The sequence below is a fragment of the Hippocampus comes genome, unplaced genomic scaffold, assembly GCF_001891065.2.
Source record: "Hippocampus comes isolate QL1 unplaced genomic scaffold, H_comes_QL1_v1.1 scaffold135, whole genome shotgun sequence".
Classification (NCBI taxonomy): Eukaryota; Metazoa; Chordata; class Actinopteri; order Syngnathiformes; family Syngnathidae; genus Hippocampus; species Hippocampus comes.
Window position 1 is genome coordinate 2,412,523 of NW_017805583.1, and position 18,751 is coordinate 2,431,273.

An 18,751-nucleotide genomic window follows, 5' to 3' on the forward strand; every position below is an offset into this window, starting at 1 on the left:
AATTTTAACTTTTTATTCAAATCAAATACATTGCAGAAAAAAAAACCCACACAGTGACAAAAACAGAGAAGTGGTACATATGCACATTTTATTCTGCAGCATACGTTCCATATATGTTCAGGGAGACTATTGAAACACACACACCAAAAAAATGTGTAAGAGCAGTTTTGTAATAAAGGCAAACACTTAATGAGTGATAGGCATTATATGATTGTTTTAGTGCCATACCTCAGACAGAAAGCAGTGGACAGTCAGCTCCCGAAAACTCCTGAATGGGATGCAATCAGGACCGTGTTGATTATGATATGTGTTTTTTTTTTCTCTTGAGATACTTTTCACAATAGGCAACATTGAAACTGATTTTCCTGAGAAGTAAAGGCATATAAATATCGTACAAATCTGAATGACAGACAAATCATACATAACTTCTTATTCAGTACTGTGAATCAATATGGCTTCTTTGTTGTTATTCAGTCCAGGACATACTGTAAACAAAGAGATCCAGAAGACAATTATGCACCATCGGTCTGGCAGTGGAATAACAGCTGGAGTTTTTGTTGTCTTGAGCATATGAGCATTAGCAGCTCTGGTAGGCCAACTGACACTACAATTCTGTGAAACAAACTTTAAACATTAACTTGGGAGTGTACATCATTGTGAAAGCTTTAAGGTGAGAATACCTTCCTACAAAACAAGCATTTAAATATTTCATTTCTAGCTGAAGAGTCAAAGATTGGCCATTTTATAGCTTTCATCCAGACCTGAGGGAAGAATTGTACTGGAAGGGACATGTGATAACTGACAATTTGTCCTTTAAAAAAATAAAAATAAAAAAACCTCAAGGGTCTAAGCAAAAAGCAGGTTTGGATAGTGCAATGGGGGCTCACACATAATACACCTCACTGCAGCAGACTGACAGAGGCTTGATTTATGTTTTATAACAAAATGCAATATACCTTGTAAAAATGCACAAAACAATTCAGGAAATAAAAAGCGTAGTAAATATTTGTTATAAAAAGAAGTAAATATGTCTTACAAAAACTAAAAGCAAACCACATCTGTAGGTGTATTTTTTTTCATCTGTTAGTTAAGTTTCGTATGTAGTCATGTTATTCTCAACTGTTACTACCTTGAGTCCTTCCTGTGTAAATTTCTTTGCATCAAAAAAGAAAGTATCCTTCATGTTAAGTTTAATATCGCTTGACCAGTACACTGGAATATTCACTATTTGATCAAATTACAATAGCCTTCAACAGAGTGCAAATATTGACCATACTGTCGTGACTTGCCTTGAAGCATAACCAAGGACAGCGGTTTCATCGCGCTAAAGAAAGAAATGATTAGCATGGAAAATTGCTGACGTCCATGCAGTTATCACATGTGCTCTGGATGGCACTGCAGACAAGAGATCATCTCCTGGACCGGTTTCCCCTCAAAACAAATGTGATAGACCGCCGAGAAAAGAGGGAACCTGGAGACAGGACATGAAGTTACATTCAAAAGCTACGGTAGGTGGCATTATACACCAGTGCATATAATTACATGTTGCTGCTTCAAAATCACTATAGTAAGCACGCACACCTATGGAGCTGCAGTTGTCTGATGCGGGGCCCAAAATTCAAATTATTAACAAAAATATCATTGGTCAACAAATTTCAACGTAGAGATGCTGCAGGGCCATTTTTCACGAAAAAGTGAAAAAAATAAATAAATAAAATTGCAATATATTGGAAAAGATTAACCCGATCAAGCTGAAATTGGGCCTTCCATGCTAGGACATACACAAAATATTCAGCACAATCTGAAAAAGTAGGGTTTCACTCGTTGGTTGAACTGAGGTGGATTGTGGTTAAGCCCTGCATAATTACTGGCACCCCTGGTTAAGATGTGTTAAAAGCCTTAAAATAATAATGTCATCATTTTTAATTGCAGAAGAATACTCTCATACTGAAAATTGTACCAGACACAGAATTAAGCTCCTCCAACAGCCATCCCAGTCCCCAGACCTCAACCCCATTGAAAAACTGTGGAGTGAACTGAAGAGCAGAGAGCAGAAGAGAAGACCCAAGTCGCGGGATGATTTAGAGAGATTGTGCAAAGATGAATGCTCGAAGATTACTCTTTCTGCAGTCTCCCAATCTTATGAAACATTATTGGAGAAAATTAGGCTTTGGTTTTGGGGTCAAAAGGGGTTGTACAACATATTAATGTCAGGGGTGCTAATAATTTTGCACACATGATTTGAGTGTGAAGAAAATATTTAAAAAATAATGTGGAATTTCTTTGAATGCACTTGAATTAAATGTTCTATTTTCCTCATTTTCTTCTTCTTTTTTTTATTTTGGTCCTATATTATTTAGAAAAAAAGGACTTTATTAGAACACATCTTAACTCGGGTTGTCAAGAATTACAGTGGACAGTGTAGGTTAAACTTGAAGACAAAAAATGAAAATGAAAATATATCAAAAACCTAATGTGCAAGGAATTTTTTTTTTTTTGAATCAGTGGCAAAAATACATTTAGGGATACATAAAGCCATCTCTGATGAAAATTTACTGTTGACCAGTGTATTCATTCCGTATGTGGTTTGGCATCAGCTATTTCTTTGCATTAAGGACCGAGCAACCTTCCTGGCTACTGATAATTAAATGATCACATTTGCAAGGGACAATTCAATACCGACCGTCGATTGAGAAAAAAGCTGCACACTCACTTGTCCACCAGGCCCTTCTGCTTGAGTAGGTGGTAGACCTCAGCTGAGGTCGCGGGACCCTGGAGCTTCTGACCATTCAGCATCTCCTTCTCCAGTTCCTCAATGGTCTTGGGAGATGCGGTCGGTGAGGCACAAGCAGATTAAACTCATCCTTTATCGTTTTTATTTGAAACATCCACCAGATTTATGTCATCTTACTGTACCTTGCCTGTCGTGGCAAAGGCCTCTGCCACCCGCCGATTTCGGCCACCGTAGCAGGTCGTGATAAGGTCAGCGACACCACAGCTCTCGAGGAAGGTCGCTGTGGAAACGGTGTCCTCCTTAGAGAAGAGTTTGGCAAAAGCTATCATTTCCATCAGGCCCAGACGAATCACAGCCGCCTTCGTGTTGTCACCGCAACGCAGCCCGTCGCAGAAACCTGCACCCACTGCCACAATGTTCTGACCCAGACAAGAAGACAAAGGAATTATCCGATTAGTTTTCAGAACGTGAACCCCGTTAATCGCGGAAGATAGGGAGCAGGATGACCCATAAAAAGCAAAAATCTGTGTAGAATTCATGCCCAATTAAATATATTATGGGGTGGGATAGGGGGGGGTTAGTTTGTTGGAATCAGCCCATGACCTCCTTTTTCCACTTTGATGCTGAGTATGATTCTGAATTCACTTGTGCTTGTTCTCCATGAAGTACACTTTGAAACCAAGAAAGAGTTTTATCTGTAATACTTGATTCATTGAGATTTGGGCTTCCTTTATGTTTTGAGCAGTGTAAAAATCACTTATCCCAGGTGAGGTATGGGCTGGTTGCTGATGAAAAGTACGTATGATGCTTTGTATACTTTTCTTCCAGCAATTTGGCATGTGTATATGAATTCTTTTTTTAAATGGAGAGGCGATGCAATGCGTTGCCCGGTGTCAGACTGGATAGGTTCCAGCTGTAGATAATGGATGGACAAAAGAGTAGGCAGCGCTAAGGCTGCTTTCACATTTCTCATCTTCCAAACAAAGTCATTAGTCAGCTCATGCGAACGCTGCAAAAAACTACAGACACCCTCAGAAATGCGGTGGTGCAGTTGATCTCAATCATTATTTAGCACTATAACTGAATGAGTGAGAACTTGTATTAGTATTGTGCGTACCTTCAAAGCGCCACACAACTCCACAGTATCTGCATCATCCACCACTGTGATCCGGAAGTTGGGAGTTTGCAAGAGCTCTTTGAATAGTAGGCCATTCTCCAGAATTTTGCTGCCTGCATATAAAGTCCAGGTTAACACAAAAGGACATCAACTGCCTCGAAAAGTATGCACATGACAAATTAACAAAGACAGGATAGCTTTTTCAAAATTAACAACACAGATGAGGTATTTCAAAGATGTGTTTTCTATCTTTCGAATCGTGGTTTTCCTGAATTAAGGGTCAGCTTTGAAAAGCCAAACACACTAAAGCCATCCAGGTTAATAGTCTTAGCGGTATGATTTTATATTTCTTAGAATAAACTGTCCAAACCATGATTGAACACAGCCCCTTCAATTCTCAGATCTGCTCAAGGTCTTTGCATCGTACTTGTGTTTCCCTTCATGATACTGTATTTAGTTTGCGTATGACATTTAGCAATGAAGTATTATAACTCACACTATACTGCACGGTCAGATCTGATCCTTCTATGACATCAGTATGTAATGCTTTTTCATTCACATTTTTTCTGCTTACCGATGGTGGTTTCACAGAACTTCTCAGCTGCCACTTCGTTGGCGATGTTGGCGCCCATGAGAACACTGACATCAATGCCCATCTTCTCTCTAATAATGTCAGAGATCAGCTTGAGGCCCTCAGGTCCTTCATCTATCCCCTGAAAGAAAAGCATATGGAAGGGCCAAGCATCTCATTTCTCAAAAATAATGCTTTCAAATGTTCCCCAAAAAAGGCGAATTGGACGAACTGAGTGACGTAGTGCAATTTTTCTTGGTGAGAGGTATTTGAAAAAGTTGGCTTGCATTGCACTGTATACACCAACAGCTGTGTTCTAGTGTTGCACCGATACTATAAATCTGACTGCCCAATTAATGAGTCTGTCCACATTCTTTCAATCAGCTTTTTTACCTGGATACGGTGAAGACTTTCAGTCTTAGTCTTGCATGTGGGCACACACAGACCTTGTTTGGCAAAGTGTTGTCTTGGCTTTCATCTTAGTCATTAAATCAATAGTGAAAATGTATCGCAGATAATAGCTCAAAAAAGTCCCTGATCAAAATGTAGGCAGCCTGTCACTTCAGAGAGAAATTATTATATATATTTTTTAAAGCCAATTTATGTGTGCGTTGAACACAACAAAATCTGATGAATGGCATTTCATAATCTTAATTAGATACTATGGACTGAGTAGCTACTGTCCACTGTTGAGATGTCAGACGCTCACGGGAGAGAGCTGAAAGGGAAGCCGTCCTTTATAAAACAAATGCGAGTTGAGTTAGATGGCAAAGTACACATCCCGACTTAGGTACAGTATTTTATTTCATGTATACAAGTTGACACACAGTATGTGCACCTTTGCAGTTATCCCTATGCTCCCCACCTACTACCAAGTGCGACCAGATGACATTTTTACCAGCATACACCGAAAAGTTGGCTGCATTTGCTAGCATATTCTTTCCAGTGCCATAAATACATTTTTGGGAACCATGAGTGTACAATTCACAATATTTCTCGCTCTTGATAGTTGAGTTTTCTATTCCCACTTCTAAACGAATAACACTGACATACTTACAATGTAGCCCTACAAATGGTAACATGGCCAATCAGCCTTATTCACATCTTGTGTGTGAGCATCAGGATTTGTCCGACAGTGTATGAAATTAACACTCACTCCGTGGAATGTGCTGAACTCACACATCTTGCAACACTCCAAGTGTGTGTGTCATTGGGGGGGGGGTATTCATGAGCTGATGTTTGAGCCAAATAGCCACTGTCAGTGGGAGGGCTGGGCCCTTTGTAGTTTAGTATTAAAGTGGAGTTATTGCTCTTACCTTTATTAAAGTGATTCCCCGAGCTTTTGTTGGAACACAGCCGACTAATTCGTCGCACAGTTTCCTGATGAACTGGTGGGGAACCACAAACACCAGAAGGTCTGCTCCCTCAGCAGCATCACGAAGCGAAGGAACAGCCACCTGTCAACACAGAAAATATGCAAGTTACACTGTGATGATTTGATTTGCTGATTTGAAGCTGAAAAATCTTGACATGTATGATCAGTTCAAATGCAAGCAGCACAAGCAAGGAAGGTACTGCACTTTAGCCTAAGTATGCATTTGGATGATTTGGGTAGGAGATGAGGCTGCCTGGGGCGAGATGACAGTGTTAAAAGATTGAGAGAGACAAGGCAACTAAAATACTGTCACTGCGTGTGTGAAACACATTAATTTTAAAACGAAACGGTCTAAAAGATGATTGCCTTACCACATTATCAGGCAGTTTGTATCCAGGCAGGTACTTGACATTCTCATGCTCAGTGTTGATAATGTCAGTGAGTTTTCGACCGTTTATATTTTCTTCAAACACCCACATCTTCACGGTGGTCGCAAAATGTTGCAATGACCTTGCATTATTTCCAATGATCCTGGCAATGGCTGAGCCCCTGGAAACAAAACAGAGGTCGGTTTTTACATTGGTTCAGTCCGTACCTCACTTCAACTAAATACTTAGGCAAAGACAGAATGCCTAATTTATGCCAATAATGCATACAGTTAGCAAAGATTTAGTTTTCTGTAAATTGGCTTTTTGGGGTGGTGTTACAGCACAGCTCTGCTACTGCTTTTTTGTATTCTCTGTAGTAACAACCATCCGCTAAAAGGTACTTGTGTACTGTAGTTACTTAACTGTACTAGAGCCTCTTCCTGTCAGTGTTGTAATGATGATACAGTAATGCAATACAATACCGTAAACCACCCAATTGGTTCTGCTATAGCCCACATTAGCAACGGGTAAGCTATAGTATGAGGAGTCCACGTACAGAATTTAAGAAACGTAAAACTGAACCACATGGATTCTAACGGGTTGAATCAGTTAATTCATCATCGCTGTCGCGCGATTCTCGGATCTTGTTAAAACTCACCAGTTTCCGGATCCTACAATGCAAACTTTGAGCGGAGACGCCATGGGTGACACGTGTAGTGTTTAGCCACCTTTTTTTCCTTTTCTTTTTTTTTCTTTAGCGAAAACGTATTTATTGTAGAAATACCAAATGAACCTCTGGCGGAGACAACGACAGTAATGCAGCAGCTGCGGCAGTTGGTCGTGGTCCAGAAGCAATGCAATGGTCACGTGACCGCCACAGCCTGTGCATTGCTGACTGTTGGTGCTAGCAGGAAGAATGCTAACGTTTTAACTGCTGTACACGAAGCTTCCTTCCACAACTAACGCATTTAAATACATAATGATAATCACTCACGTTTTCGAGTCATTTAATTTAGGTGGGAAGTGAAATATGCAAATGACTTGCGACAACGGTAAAAAAGGGAGCTAACAAAGGGACGATGAGTAGTTTGCATGCCTTGTCATCATTGCTCCAGTTTTCAATTAGAAACGAACTATTACAAGTAAGAGACTTTATGTAGATTTGGCATCAGAACCATTACAGTTGCATTTAGTACAAAGTTTGAAGTTGTCCGAAAAACGGACAATCGAAAATATAGCGAGTAAGTAAGCGACCATTAAGTGTTATTTTTACTGCGGTTAAATTACTGCACACGTCAGCGTCATCTACTGATGACGCCACCGTAAGATTCACAACATTACATAACAATGGCAGACAGGCAATAACAATGGACATTTTAACAATTTACTATACAACAAATATTCAAAACTTCAGATTGCTTTCAAATACGAAACACGATTCTAAATACAGCATTTTGATATTTTTTTTCCTTTGCAAGTTCTTTCCCACCCACCCAGCCTGCGATACCGTAATGCTATTATGAATAATTCATATCCACTGACTGTAGGGGGGAGTATTCCTGGCTTGGGGGAGTGACCAACCCGGGATTTCCAAATTGAAAAAAAACAAAATAACGTCACCACAGATGGAGGGAGGAGGAGGACAGCTCCGCAGTAAATAAGTCCGTATCTCTTCAGTGTCAACACTGTCAGGAAGCAGCAAACCTCTACTTGTAGAATTTGTGTCCTTATCTATCTCATTATCACTGCATCAATTGCTAAAAGCTGCAGTGAATCGCTGAGGAGCAATCTCTTGACACTTCTTGCCTGTCTCTTTACAAACACTTAAACATAGTAACCAACCGAGAACAGACAGAATTGAGCAGCAACAGGAACGGCAGCATGAGTCGGTCCGTGCGCCAAGAGAGCCCCGCCAGATATCCCGAAAAGAGGCAAGAACGGCGAGTTGGACCACTTGCTTCCGAGTCCAGGCATTGTGGTGCAGGTTCATCGCCGCAACAACAGCATCTGGAGGGAGTCCTGAGGAAATACACTAATCTCCTGCAGGGCTGGCAGAATAGGTGAGTGAAATGCAGTGTAATTAAAAAATATATGTATGTCCTTTTCAAACTTTTAATGCAAATATGCCGTTGATAATTGTTTAACTTGCATGCCAAATTAATTTGTGTAGATATGTAATGAGCAATGTCTAAATGTTTTTGATTTCTGTTTAGATTGTCAGCTTAACCAGAGGTGAAATTATAATTGCAAAGAGCTTTATTGCAGCTTGATCTCACATGGCTGCTTGAGAAATTTAAGGGGAATAATTTAGGAGTTGCCGACATTAATCATTCAATTTCAAAATTTACGATTTTGCTCTGTTTCATAATAATGAAATATGAGGTGCAATTTTGCCACAGTTTGGTTTTAGCCGCAGGTTCTTCTACTCAACCATGAAAACGACCTGTAGCTAAAGCCAAACCGTGACAGGATCTTTACTTTCTGGACCTGGATTTGCCAACGCTGGTCTTCACTTAACCTAAAATGCATGTTTGGGGAATTTGGAATGAAACCAGAGTATCCTGACACACTGTCACAGTGCCCTTCACTACAGTATGGTGTCATGATACAGCAACTGAGTGATAAATCATACACAATATTGAAGAAAAAATAATAATTTTCTCTTCAACTGAAGCAAGGAAAACATATACTGTACAAACCTAATTCTTATTTTAGTATAGAACCACTGGTTTCATTTTGCAGGACATTCCCAAAAGCCTTTCTCCCAATTTCTATCCTTGTATTTGGGATAGAAAGCGAGAACAAGTACTGAGAATGTAATGAATACAATCAGGTACTTTCCTGCCTGATAAAAACACAATGATAGGGAGGAAGCAGCCCAAGAATTACCTTGTAGTGTAAATGAAGATGTGCCAGTGAAGGAGCCTGCGGGTCGACAACTCACTTTGATCTTATCTGCATTTGTAACAAGGTTCAGCACCATGAAGGTATTTTGCAAATCTTTAAAGACTTGTGCAAGGGATGCAGCAGAGGAGTAGACAATGGTGCCATTCGCATAAGCGTTGAGTCCTGCATTTGCCACATTTCAACCAAGATTGTTCACATGGATTGGTAAATAAAAGTGGATCGAGCAGAGAACCCTGTGTCACAACCTCGTGAACAGATATAATGTCAGAACAGAGACCATCATATCTAATACATTGCGACTGACTGCTAAAATAGTTTGAAAACCAAGCAGTAGCTTCTTCCAAAAGCCCAAAGCTATGTTTTCTATGTCTATGTTTTAAAACATGGTCACCTTGTGTCATGTCTTCATGTAACAGTTTCAGTGGAACAAATGATGATATGAATAAAATGATCAAAAATACTGGAGTAGTGTAACATGCTCCTATTTTGTTGTTGTTCATTTCATCGAGGCATTGATTGTCCTTCCGGTGTTTCAGTACAACACATTACATTATCAGTATTTTGTTCCATTCCTTCTAAGAAATGCCCTTATATGGGACACAGCACACTAATACTGAATATAATTCCTGCCCGATTCACGTTCAAATACATTTTCGATCAAAAATGTAACGAGGTGCTCAGTGTTTCCGTCGGTGCTCATGTCATTGTGAATGACTGACACACGCACTCACAGTGTGTCCTATAAATCGTCTTCGCAGCCAACTTTTGTTCATCACCTCCCACCTACTTGCATATTTGTAGCCAGTCAATTGTTCGTGCATGCTTCCAATTATTCAATTTTAGCTTGTATTGTGAACACTACTGAGAGGAGCTGTGTGGGCGAGTGTCCCAGAAACACCGAATGAGTCATCCAGGAAAGCCCTGCATTTGTTCCTCTCCAGCATCTTCTCTTCATCTAGAGCCCCCCCCCCCCACCCTCTTCCCAACTGTTACTGTCTTCCTCTCTTTTCTAAACTGTCCAACTGGATCAATAGAACCATCCAAATGTGAGACTGCTTCTTGACTGTGGGAAAGGCTATTGGGTGAAATATTTCATTCAGTTTGTTCTTTCCTCCCAATTTGAGAATGCTGACTGAGCATTAACACACGAACATATTTGCGTTCTCTGCATCTGTTACTCCCAGCGTTGTGGGTGCATTAGGTTGTTTACACAATCACAGTGTTGATACTTCAGTGGCATGGTCTGCTCATTCTACTAAAATGGTCTCCAGAATGTTACTTGGATGTCATTTTGCTGACAATTTATAGTGTCATTCAATTCAAAGTGAGATTTTCACCATATATACATTTGTTCCTCAAAAAAACCAAACAGTATTTTGATTTTCCTCTGTCGTTTTTCGTAATTCTCTCCCTCTTGCAGGTATTTTGTTCTTGACCCCGAGGTTAGCCGGCTTGACTACTATCGAAATGAACACAACAAAAGCCAGCGGCCTCCAAGAGGTTCCCTGTCTCTACTGGGAGCACGGGTTGTCTCCGCCGGTGACTTTCCTTACATGTTTGTTATTCAGTCGCCGACTGGTGAAGCCTATAAACTTAGAGGTAAGTGTGACATGTAATACTGGATTTAGCGACTCAATAAATAAATAAATACTTAAATACATTCAAACCTTTTATTCGAGTTATGTTGCAGCAACGGTATTGTGCAATGGTCTTGGAACACCATTCACTTTGTGATATTAAAACGCTATAATGACCATATACTGTAATTGGAATGTTACATTTCTTTTCACCTTTATCCAGAGCTCCACTAAACTTTAATGGCTTCTGGAGCCTATCCCAGCCAAGTGGTGATAGGCAAGATTACACCGTGGGCTGGTCGCCAGTCAATCACAGGGTGCATATAGCCTGACAGGAAATTGAACGACTACATCGTCAGTGTCAAACGAAACAAAACAGCCACAACAAAACTTGTGGTGGGCGATAACAATCTAAGAAAGAGACCAATCCACTTCAAATAGGATCGTTTTGTTCAAAACAACCCAGAATTTTGGGTCAAATTGGCCAAGAAGCAGGTTGGTCCATTCTTGACCCAAACTGGCTTATTATGGACCCACCTGTTTTTAGAGAACATTTTAGCTCACTACTGAATGTACAGTAAGCAGTATTAACTGCGGATATAACTTTTTTTTTTTTCAAAATTGGGGAACCAAATTTCAGTTGGTCATTATTTCTGTTCCTACGCCAACCTTTTTATTTGGCGACTACATATGGACGATCAAAATATATATATATATGTATATATATATATATATATATATATATACCAGTAGGCTATATTGCAGCAGCTTTTAAACACAGACAGCTGAAAGCCACTTTATTGTTACGCCAGCCGGCCTTAATTCCACAAATATTGTTCACTGATTGCAGTGAAAACAACAACCTTTTAACAGTTCTTGGAAAAAGCTTTGTCAGAGATGTAAACATTGCAACAGTAAGTCAAGAGCTTAAATAATTTTTGTTTGTTTGATAATTGCGTCAATGAAACCAAAATTTCATTCACATTCAAGCAGGAATTCTTTGTTACTGTCTTTGATGAATGGAGGGCAGCTGTCACGCACATTTTTTTTTGTTTGTTTCAGCATCCAATGCAGCGGAACAGGAGTTATGGATGACAAAGCTGCAGCTGTGTTCTCGATATCACTCTTACAATGGGGCTAAGGTACGCACACGCACACGCGCAGTCATTTCAACCATTGGTTGAATTCTGCATTGACCACAAGGCAACAATGTTCAATCAATTACCTTCTCTTTCTTGCTTCCTTATTGGATTAGCAACCGTATTTGTAAGACAGTTTGTTTTATTCAGCCTCTTATAGTTTCTACATCTCCTCCACTCAGGCATGAAGCAGATGTCTGATCTCTAATGGTTTCTGCTCTTTGACACACTTTCACTATCACAGGTGTGTTAAAAACAACGCAGGCTCGGGATGGCGATGTACATTTTAACGTGACCCGCTGTCACTAAATGGACAACCGAAATAATCCAAATGCTTTGACGCTGATGCTTTGTTTTACACCCTCACAAAACGACTGGATGTCCTTTCGTTTTTCATCTCACCACTAAAAGCCTCCCATCTGCTCACTCTTCCCCACACACAGCTGCACCAGGCGGCTGATATATTTAAGCACATCTTCATGTGGTTCATTTGCTAATGTGCTGTGTGAGCACTACGTGTACTGTGTTTAACTCAATAACCGTGTGGCTATCAGCCAATCATATGTATATACTTAATGTTCGTCGTGTCTTGTAACCAGATGCTTTACTTCACGAGCATTTAGCTCGCAAACTCATTTCAAGCCTCGCTCCAGCACTCAAGACTCAATTTTTTTTTTTATGTGTCACATACATACAGTTTTTATATTATGATTACAGAGAGTTAAATGTCCCATCACCTATTGTTGATATACTAAAACAGTAATCCCTTTCTCCCATCAATCAGTGAAGGAAGTTCATTATAATAACTTAAATATGCTGGTAAAACTTCTAATAATAATATGGACTTTTTATTGATAGAAAATAACAATTTCACATGATATACACATTTCGAGGGCCAATAAAGGATTAAAGCCACGATGACCTACATACATTTCTTTTCTTTTTTCTTTGTTCTTCTGGATAGTCAGCCATCAATCAGCATCGCAAGATATCACATCTAACACACATCCATAATATGAAATTTACTGTATATAGTAAAGACTATATATGATTATTCTTATGTATCAATTCATTCATCTTTTAGTGTACAACCATTTTATCCTTTCAAAAAAAAAAAAAAAACTAACATTCAGAAACCACGCAACATTGAGCAGATGCTTTCATTTAGTGGATTACTTCTTGGTCTAAGTGAGGAGTGCCTGATAAGGTGTACAAAGTATTGTATCATACCCTGTCCAATGCTGCTTGGAAGTTACTTTGGAATCATTTGAACTGCCGCAATATGAAAGTTGGGCCAGGAAGCAGTCATGGGAAATGCCATCAAACAGGTGGTGTGATGGTGGATTCAACCTGGCAAAGGACTATCAATGGCGGAGGCGGGGTGGTAGTTGGCAAGGGTAGATCCAGGATGCTGCAACTGCTGCTGAGACTTCTTTCGGTGTCATTGCTGAAATAGCTGAAATCGTAGTACAGGGAGAAGTGAAGTTCTACTCTTCAAATCACATGATCACATTTTGATTGGGGTGGCAGCAGGTCATCCGTCAGGATGAAAGCTTTGGAGTCCCACTGCCTCATGCCATTCCAACTCTATCCACAGCCTGTTATTTGTCCTTTTTTTCCGCATGATAAACATATCTTTCTACTTGTGTCTCTTTTCTAATGGGCTGCTAATTTCCACCCAATTCCTCTGCTGTTCCGTGCATTTTTAGACTTATAATGGCAGCAGTGTAGCCTGAAGGTGCGGCGGGTGCAAAGGCAGAAAGGAATTAGGTTAACGACAGCCTCTCATCCTACTTCTCGGCGCAATTCCTTTACCTCCTTTGGCTGCTGCTTTCTCTTCCACATCTCCCAGGGTATCGTTCAAACTAGATAACTGCTGGTTATCAAAAGATAACTGCTGGTTATTTATTTGAATTTGTATTTTTCGCCTCAGTTTTGAATTTTGGCTCGAAAAAGAGGACTTGTAATGAACATGTCAAGTCAGGGAAGGAGAAGAAAGGATGGGAGAAAGTAAAGAAGTTTTGCTGATGTTTAGATAAAGTCTTGATTACCAAGGTGAGGAAGAGACAAGGAGCTGTGGTGTGAAAGAAGAAAGTGAGAAATGAGTCAAGGGGGTTAAATGAGAAAATGATGCGTGAAAGCCGCTGAGAAAAATTTGAAGGTGTTGAGGGGAACAAAGACAGGATGCAAGATGCTTTCCAAATCCTTAAATAAAAGCAACAGGCTTATATTTTAAAATATAAGCAGAAATATATTTTTTTACACTTTTCTTTCCTCTTTTGGATTTTATATATATATATATATATATATATATATATATTTTTTTTTTCTTTATTGTGTTATTTCTTTATTCAGATCCATTATTTTTGTCAGTTTGGAGTTAATTCAGTGACATAATGAGATTCCTTTCTTTAAATTTTGTGCACGTGTTTTGCCATCCTGTTTTTGCAGTGATGACGTGAACCTGTTATTTGTGTGATTGTGTGATGGATCCAAGTCTATATTTGGGTACATCAGGACTTTGACTGTGAAAGTGTCTTAACATCTTTCCCTCGCTGTCAGAGGAGTGATGACTCACCCTCCCCTGAGAATGACACGTGTTGAGTGATGCTGTGCGAGAGTGTGTGACGGTGGTATGAAAAGACCTACTTCGACTTTGCCTCTGTCTTATCCAACCTACATTTTGTGTTAACTGTAGTTCTTGTCTCTTCAGGATAGGACCTTCTTGTGTATGAAGCTTTTTCTGTTTGAGCTTCACAGGTCAAATCTTATTTTGTTTTTGTTTTTTTTTGTATGTTGAAGTATGATACTGTACATCACGGAAACTCATTCATTGTTTACAGAAGAGATGTGTGTGCTGAACATTGGTCATGGTTATACTTAGAAGATCACATTTGGCCTGATTGTAGTTGTATTTGAGATCTCAACATGGATCAGGAGTCTTATTAGGAGCCCTTGAGTTGGCTCATGGTAAAATAAAAATAGCAAAACAATCATAGACACAACAATCACAACTATTGTAGACGGAAATAAAAAAAGAAGCACTCCTACTGAAAGGCAGCTTTAAAAATAAAACCACAGGCCTTGAGTGGAGTGTTTTAGTGAGCTGAATGTCTTGCTCAAGTGCATCTCTAGACAGATGCATGACCATGTAGTGCACTATAAATAGTATTGAATTGATTTCTGAGTTTACCGACAAGAAGGGAGGGGCGTCCGCATCTGTGTTTAGGACCCTGATAAAAACAGATCAAGCCCAACGCATCTTAGCAATATCTTTCTAAAAGAAGATATGGAAATTACAATATTTCAGATTGCATCTAAAACTGCTCCACCATTGTGATTAATGCAGTTTAGAGTATATTTTAATATTCCCCTGGGGTCACAAACCTTTTTGAAATTGAGAGCTAATTCTAGGATACAGATGAGTGCGAAAGGCTAGCAGTTTGATAGAACCTTCTGAAATAACACATCTGCGCAAATTACCATCATTCATATGTTGATATTAGTCTACATGTTAATTTTCAACAGATAAATATTAATATGCAACACATTATTTTTATTACCGGTAATCTCAAGTTCAAGTTCAAGTCAACTTTGTTGTCAAATGTGCAACATACAGCACAGATGAAAATTCATTCCTCTCAACCACAGGAGAGAGAGGAGCCGCTGCGGGTGCCCCCACCGCCATCAAAAGAACAATTCACATAAAATGACAAAATAATACAACGCAACACATAAGACACAGACAGTCGTGCAATCTTAACCACTTTTCTCTGCCCATCTTTACAAATAATCACTTCTCCACCATTCTTAGGAAATCACCATGTCCCGTCACTGGCGAACTATTGTAGAAGAGGCTACTTCTGTGATCTTTGGGCTTACCGGGTGTCCGCAGGCACCACGTTGGTGACTGTGGAGTAGAGCATTGCAGTCGTAGAGAAAGAGTGTTTACACTCTTGTTTCTGATCAATTGTTGTCTTTGCTGTTGAAATCACTTCACAGACGTATATGTGGTTAACAGTCATCACGGTTCATCTCCCATATCATCGTTAAATAAGCTGCTGTCCCAGTTGTTGTACTTGGAAAGCCTATGCCACTCCTAATTACATTCAAGGGTCACAGGTAGTGCTCATTATCTCTCTTCTCACACGAGTCTTCTTCGCTCTCAATTACTTTTGTCTGCCTGGGTTCATTCGTCATTGTAAGAATGGAAGTATTTCTGCTGTTGCATTACCCCTGCCAAGGGCAAAAAGCAAAAGGGAAAGAGTAGCTCTGTTTTGATCACTGTTGGTTTGTCACTTAGAGGCACAAATAGAAAACTGGTTTGTGTGAAATTGCCGAGGGGTGGCACATGTGCTCAGGAAGAGCATACGGTACCATCTATCCACTCGAAATTGTGTGTAGGTGTGACTGTGAATGTGAATGTTTGTTTGTCTGTGTGTGCCCCGCGATTGGTTGGCAACCAGTTCAGGGTGTGCTTCGCCTACTGCCCGAGCTGGGAGAGGCTTCAGCATGTGTGAGGCTCAGCAGATTAGAAAATGGATGGACATTAAAGAAAAGAACAAGAAATTCATATCAGTGTTGGACAAAACAATTAGCAGTAACACTACCAAACAAGTAACTGTATCAATGCAAAATAATGAACAGTTGACAGTAACATGAAGTTGAGCTGTAGCCTGCGCTGCAAATTTTAAAGCACATATCCTATGTTCAAGAACAAATTACTTCTTTGGACTTTACTCTTGTTATTTGAGAAACATGTTTGTAAAAAAAAAAAAAAAAAAAAAAATTCCACATGTTGGCACTTCTGTGGGTCGTGTCTCAATGTGCTGGCCTCACTCTCCACCATTAATTGTCCCAGGCTGTAAAAGAAACATAAAACTGCAAGAGAGCATGTGAGAGGGTATGAGTAAGTGCCAAATCAATTGACGGTTTGTTTTTACAATAAACGCGCTGTAAGGAGACATGCTGCCCACCTTCCTGACCGTCCTCTCTTGCAAAGACAGCTGGGTTAGGTGGTCAAAGGTCGGCTTAATAGATTTAGAGGACTTCTTTAGGGTCAACCTCATAGAATCAGATCCAACTGGTTTAAAATATAAAAGTGTCAACCTTCTTCGGCACCTGGTTGTGACCCACTTTAGAGCAAATGACCGCATCAGTGAGGTGTGGTACGGAGGTGATCAGTGCTTTGATGGTGACCAATGCTTTCCTGTAAACACAGCAGCCCTTTTATGAACAAATCGATGTTTGCAACAACACACTTCATAAGATGGTCGCCATCAGCAATGATTGTAATCTGTCTTATCCGTTCTGTGGATATGAATGTAGGTGATGACTGAGGCACAAGGGGAAGAGAAGATCCTGGTCAACTCCAATGAATCTCTGCCCCCAAGATCTGGACCCCTCTCCTCTCTGAATGAGGTATTAAAAAAAACGTTCAATACAATTTGACTGCAACCAAAGCAACCTGCTCACACAGGTGTTCTTTTTTTTCTGTTAAAAACTTCCATTATATTGCCAACAAGGAATGATGATTATTATCAGTTAGATGTCCCAAAAAGATAGAAACATGCACATTTTCAATTGTTAGTTATGTTCCACTTTTTGTGGAAAAACGAAGAAAAACGTCTTCATTACTGCCCTCTCACACTCTGTTCCTTGCTCTTGTTCTAGGACTTACTCTTTTTTAAAGCTACCTCTGCAGCCACGTTGAGCTGCTTGGGAGAGTGCTTCACCTTGCTACACCACAGTATTCAGGCCCACAACCAAAACCAGAACCATCATTCAATGAGTTTGAGTGAAACACCCTGTGCAGAGAGAGTCAAGTCCTGGAATCAGCGCTGCAGCTCTAGCGTGCACCAGGTGGAACCCGGCAGTCTTAAATCGAGCAATGAAAGCCCGATTCACTCCGGTAGTGACAAGCAAAGTCCCAAACACTGTAGCTACACTCCAGGACAGGAGAAGGACCACAACAACATCCAGAGTCATGAAGGTGAGTCGAGTGATGATGGTGATCAGACTGCGTGTGTTTAGAGAGAATCATGAAAAGTATTCGATTTCAAATGCTTTTTAGCAGTGTATCATATGTATACAATCCAGGCACACTGGACACACGATAACAGATTGTCAGTCTCTCTTTCTCTCAGTCCAATGTCAATGTCACATACCGTATGGCAAAATGTCCACAGACACCTTTCAACATTTTGTCGACAGTGGTACAAGAATCAAGAATGAAAGCTGTTTTACCTGGAAAGTCCACATTTGTTACTTTAAGTTGGGCAATAACAATACAAATTAAGCCTCAAGTTTCATCGATTTTTATTAAATCAGCATTAGTTTCACATCTCGCGATTAATCATGCTTTACCATATTTATAAAGCACCTCAAACTCCAACAGGCCAACGTCTGTACGTTTGTTGTGCTTGAAAATGAAAATGATGAAACAGATGTTAAGGAAATGTAATGGACATGAAACGTGACTTAAATGAAGAATCGGCCAAAATTGGAACACAATAAACGTTAAAGAAACATAAAATCAAATTAAAAATAGACTGTCCTGAGGGAATACTGTACAGGTGAAAAATAACTTTAAAGTGGAGAAGATACAGGCCTGACTGATGGGCATTGGCCACCAGTACGTGGCCAATGCGTGAGCCTGAATATGTTAAGTCATATAACGTCAACAAACGCTTCTTTTCATTCCCTTAAGCTTTAACATTCCCAGTACACAGACGTAAAAGTGTAATAGTCTTCATGACTGTTTTGAGCAGTTGGCTACACTTAGAAACGTTCTACTGACACCTACAGGAAAAACAAAACACTGACTGTACTACACTGGTCAACAGCAATTTTTTAAATGACAATACATACCATGCAATACAAGAAATACAATACAGGTACATCCTTATTTTATTTATTTTTAATTTTAAATCAGGAATGGCTTTATTTGTCCCTAATTATATT

At 39.8% G+C, this 18,751-nt stretch overlaps 2 protein-coding genes across 8 annotated transcripts in view; one reads left to right on the forward strand and one right to left on the reverse strand.

Annotated features, from left to right (window-relative positions):
- Nucleotides 1-7,066, reverse strand: gpd1l (glycerol-3-phosphate dehydrogenase 1 like). 3 transcript variants are annotated; one of them, XR_002169458.1, is made up of 9 exons: nucleotides 6,824-7,021; nucleotides 6,169-6,346; nucleotides 5,739-5,879; nucleotides 4,426-4,564; nucleotides 3,852-3,964; nucleotides 2,917-3,153; nucleotides 2,714-2,820; nucleotides 1,290-1,471; nucleotides 1-485 (listed from the first exon to the last, which is right to left on the reverse strand). XR_002169458.1 is itself a non-coding variant. In XM_019880042.1 (8 exons), the coding sequence occupies exons 1-8, from the start codon at nucleotides 6,865-6,867 to the stop codon at nucleotides 1,375-1,377; spliced, it is 1,056 nt and encodes a 351-aa protein (XP_019735601.1). In that variant the 5' UTR covers nucleotides 6,868-7,021; the 3' UTR covers nucleotides 1-1,374. The 3 variants fall into 3 exon arrangements, 2 of the variants coding, with proteins under 2 accessions (XP_019735601.1, XP_019735602.1); XM_019880042.1 differs by having other exon boundaries at nucleotides 1-1,471; XM_019880043.1 differs by lacking the exons at nucleotides 1-485; nucleotides 1,290-1,471; nucleotides 2,714-2,820; nucleotides 2,917-3,153 and adding an exon at nucleotides 3,160-3,743 and having other exon boundaries at nucleotides 6,824-7,066.
- Nucleotides 6,278-18,751, forward strand: part of osbpl10b (oxysterol binding protein-like 10b) — a 25,872-nt gene continuing 13,398 nt past the window's right edge. For 3 of the 5 annotated variants that reach the window (XM_019880037.1, XM_019880040.1, XM_019880039.1), the window contains exons 1-5: nucleotides 7,691-8,225; nucleotides 10,493-10,671; nucleotides 11,712-11,791; nucleotides 17,117-17,209; nucleotides 17,462-17,780. In XM_019880037.1, the coding sequence (XP_019735596.1) occupies nucleotides 8,047-8,225; nucleotides 10,493-10,671; nucleotides 11,712-11,791; nucleotides 17,117-17,209; nucleotides 17,462-17,780 (850 nt within the window). In that variant the 5' untranslated portion in view covers nucleotides 7,691-8,046. Of the gene's footprint in view, nucleotides 6,364-7,690; nucleotides 8,226-10,492; nucleotides 10,672-11,711; nucleotides 11,792-16,734; nucleotides 16,814-17,116; nucleotides 17,210-17,461; nucleotides 17,781-18,751 lie in introns of those variants that run through there. The other 2 variants (XM_019880038.1, XM_019880041.1) reach the window with 2 other exon arrangements.

What these genes read in the sequence shown, in the direction of transcription:
- gpd1l (XM_019880042.1), bottom strand. Translation starts at nt 6,867, where the DNA reads ATGGCGTCTCCGCTCAAAGTTTGCATTGTAGGATCCGGAAACTG. An exon ending in ATTGTAGGATCCGGAAACTG is followed by an intron (nt 6,347 to 6,823) that starts GTGAGTTTTAAC and finishes TTTTGTTTCCAG; the next exon opens with GGGCTCAGCCATTGCCAGGA. An exon ending in GTTCTGTGAAACCACCATCG is followed by an intron (nt 3,965 to 4,425) that starts GTAAGCAGAAAA and finishes CTTTATATGCAG; the next exon opens with GCAGCAAAATTCTGGAGAAT.